Raw genomic sequence first — 3620 nt, forward strand, 5'->3', positions numbered from 1 at the left:
GCACTAACAACTTCCAGAGCTTCGTGGTGGCTGAGCTGGGATCTGATCCCCCAAATTCCCTGGGAATGGGGGGAGGGGTTTGGCTGGGGGGGTCCTCCTGCTGCCCCAGAGCCCCATAATAATAATAATAATAATAATAATAATAATAATAATAATAATAATAATAATAATAATAATAATAATAATAATTATTCAAGAATTTAAATTTATCTTCAATAATTTAAATAAAATTTCAGTAATTTATAATTTATATTCTCTCTATATGATATACATTATACATATAATTCAATAATATATAGTGTATATTTCATATAATTTCCATTATTTATGTTTATTATTATGTTGCGTTTAACATGATCATCAAATAATAAGATTGATATTCACAATGGATAATAAAATCAGGATACAATAATAATATGTAATTACTTACGATTTATTTTATATTATCTCTAGTCTATTTTTAATACTTATAAGAAGTATAAAATAATTTCTAAAAATAATAAAAAATGATGTGACAAAATTATAAAATTATAACATCAAAATTACAAAATGATGATCTGATAGTCACTCCATAATCATTTGTTGGCTATTTTATTAAATATGTTTAATTTATGACATAACGTTATATATAATTATCCTATACTGTAGGTGTTATGATATTCATAATATAGTATATCTACATCATTATAAAATAAAGGCCACGGGAGTTCCACAGGTGCTGGTGGGGAACAGGAGAGGCCCTGGGGAGCTGGGGGTGTGCCCTGGGCACCGATCCAGGGGGATCCACCGATCCGGGGGGGATCCACAGATCCAGGGGGATCCACCGATCCGGGGGGGATCCACAGATCCGGGGGGGATCCACACATCCGAGGGGTATTCCCGTGTCCATGGCCATATTCCCGTGTCCATGGCCATATTCCCATATCCATGGCCATATTCCCGTATCCATGGTCATATTCCCATATCCATGGCCATATTCCCATGTCCGTGGCCATATTCCCGTGTCCATGGCCATATTCCCGTGTCCATGGCCCTGTTCCCATATCCATGGCCATATTCCCATATCCATGGCCGTATTCCCATATCCATGGCCATATTCCCGTGTCCATGGCCATATTCCCATATCCATGGCCGTATTCCCATATCCATGGCCGTATTCCCGTATCCATGGGGGCCCTGTTCCCGTATCCATGGCCATATTCCCGTATCCATGGCCATATTCCCGTATCCATGGGGGCCCTGTTCCCGTGTCCATGGCCCTGTTCCCGTATCCTTGGCCATATTCCCGTGTCCATGGCCATATTCCCATATCCATGGCCGTATTCCCATATCCATGGCCGTATTCCCATATCCATGGGGGCCCTGTTCCCGTGTCCATGGCCCTGTTCCCGTGTCCATGGCCCTGTTCCCGTATCCATGGCCATATTCCCGTGTCCATGGCCATATTCCCATATCCATGGCCGTATTCCCGTATCCATGGGGGCCCTGTTCCCGTGTCCATGGCCCTGTTCCCGTGTCCATGGCCCTGTTCCCGTATCCATGGCCATATTCCCGTGTCCGTGGCCATATTCCCGTATCCATGGCCCTGTTCCCGTATCCATGGCCATATTCCCGTGTCCACGGCCGTGTTCCCGCAGGACCTGACGCTGAAGCTGTGCCTGATCCGCAGCCTGTCCATGCTCAGCCAGGCCGTGTCCCGCGGGAAGGGCCCCCCCGGCTTCGTCTTCGCCCGCAAGGCCGAGCTCGTCGCCCACATGGTGGTAAGGGGGGCTGGGGGGGCACTGGGAGGGTCCTGGGGGGCACTGGGGAGTACCGGGAGGGTCCTGGAGGGTACTGGGAGGGTCCTGGGGGGCACTGGGAGGGTCCTGAGGGGCACTGGGAGGGTCCTGGAGGGCACTGAGGAGCCCTGGGGGGAACTTGGAGGGTCCTGGGGGGAACTTGGAGGGTCTGGGGGGGCATTGGGGGACACCCAGAGGGCCCAGGGGCCACCAGGAAGGTCCTGGGGGACACTGGGAGGGTCCTGGAGGACATGGGGGGACATAGGGAGGGTCCTGGGGGGCACTGGCAGATCATGGGGGGCACAGGGAGGGTCCTGGGGGGCACAGGGAGGGTGCTGGGGGGCACAGGGCCCCTATGGAATGTGGGATAACAGGGCTGGCCATCCCTGGCCGTCCCTGGCAGTGTGCCCTGGTTGTTCCCCCCAGGAATTCATCCGGGCAGAGCCCCTGGAGACGCTGCGGACGCGGGTGCGGCAGCGGGCCATGCTCACCTGCACCCACCTGGTGTATCCTTGTCCCTCTGCCCCATCCCAGAGGGAATCCCGGGGGCTGCTGCACCCACAGAGCCCGGCCCCCCTCCCTGCTTGTCCCCAGATGTCCCCAAGGCTCTCAGGCACAGGGGGGGATTTTGGGATTGTCCCGTGCAGGGCCAGGAGTTGGACTTTGATGATCCTCATGGATTCTGTCCTTCTTCCCTTTTCCCCTTCTTCTCTTTTCTCCCTTCTCTTTTCCCTCTTTCCCCTTCTCCATCTTACTCTCTTTCCCTTTTTCCCTTTTTCCCTTTTTCCCTTTTTCCCTTTTTCCCTTCTCCCTTCCCTTTTTTCCCTTTTCCCTTTTTTCCCTTTTCCCTTTTTTCCCTTTTCCCTTTTTTCCCTTTTCCCTTTTTTCCCTTTTCCCTTTTTTCCCTTTTCCCTTTTTTCCCTTTTCCCTTTTTTCCCTTTTCCCTTTTTTCCCTTCTCCCTTTTTCCCCTTCTCCCTTCCCCTTTTCCCCTTCTCCCTTCCCCTTTTCCCTTCTCCCTTCCCCTTTTCCCTTCTCCCTTCCCCTCTTCCCTTCTCCCTTCCCTTTTTCCCTCCCCTCCCTCTCCAGTTCCTCCCTCTGGACAGTCCTTCCACGATCCCACGATTCCATAATTCCCTCACACAGACCCAAGGCTGACACCAGGGGGTCTGGTGGTGTTTCCACAGCTTCCCCCCCCCTCCCCAGTTTTCCCAGTGCTCCCAGCTTGGTTCTCCCCATGCCCAGTTCTCCCCACTCCCATGCCCAGCAGAGCCAGGGATTCCACGGAGCTGCAGTTACAAATATTCCCGAGATCCCAGCTCCTGGTTCCCATCAGAACCATCCGTGTTCCTTCCTTACCCCGGGCTCAGCCCCCTGGAGCCCCCCCTGAGTGACCCGGACAGGACGGAGCTGATGGACACCTGCCTGGCCAGTGTCCTGTCCCTGCCCCCTCTGGAGCCCCCCAGGGACAGGGAGGAGGACGGGGGGGATTCCCTGCACACACAGGTGGGATTCCTGCGGGATGGGAACGGTGCTGGTGCTGCGGGGGTGGGGTGGGAGCACAGACCCCCACGTGGAGCTCAGAGAGAATTCCTGGATGGGTTGGGTGGGAAGGGACCTCAAGGATCATCCAGTGCCACCCCTGCCACGGGCAGGGACAGCTCCCACCATCCCAGGGGGATCCAGCCTGGCCTGGGACACTCCAGGGATCCAGGGGCAGCCACAGCTTCTCTGGGAATTCCAGCCCAGCCCCTCCCCACCCTCCCAGCCAGGAATCCCTTCCCAATCTCCCCCCTAACCCTGGGCAGCCATTCCCTGGGTGCTGTCCCTCCAGCCCTCATCCC

The 3620-nt window shown here is 53.7% G+C and overlaps 1 protein-coding gene across 1 annotated transcript in view; it reads left to right on the forward strand.

The window, feature by feature from the left end:
- LOC114072039 (maestro heat-like repeat-containing protein family member 1) overlaps positions 1 to 3282 on the forward strand; it is a gene marked incomplete at its 3' end in the record, with an annotated part of 25972 nt that extends 22690 nt beyond the window's left edge. Inside the window, exons 11-13 of the mRNA XM_027909956.1 lie at positions 1638 to 1760; positions 2205 to 2284; positions 3147 to 3282. Of these exons, the coding sequence (XP_027765757.1) occupies positions 1638 to 1760; positions 2205 to 2284; positions 3147 to 3282 (339 nt within the window). The remainder of the gene's footprint in view (positions 1 to 1637; positions 1761 to 2204; positions 2285 to 3146) is intronic.
- Positions 3283 to 3620: the final 338 nt, after the last annotated feature.

Source organism: Empidonax traillii, unplaced genomic scaffold, assembly GCF_003031625.1.
Source record: "Empidonax traillii isolate 1590-97213 ecotype Southwest subspecies unplaced genomic scaffold, ASM303162v1 scaffold2544:size26330, whole genome shotgun sequence".
Taxonomy (NCBI): Eukaryota; Metazoa; Chordata; class Aves; order Passeriformes; family Tyrannidae; genus Empidonax; species Empidonax traillii.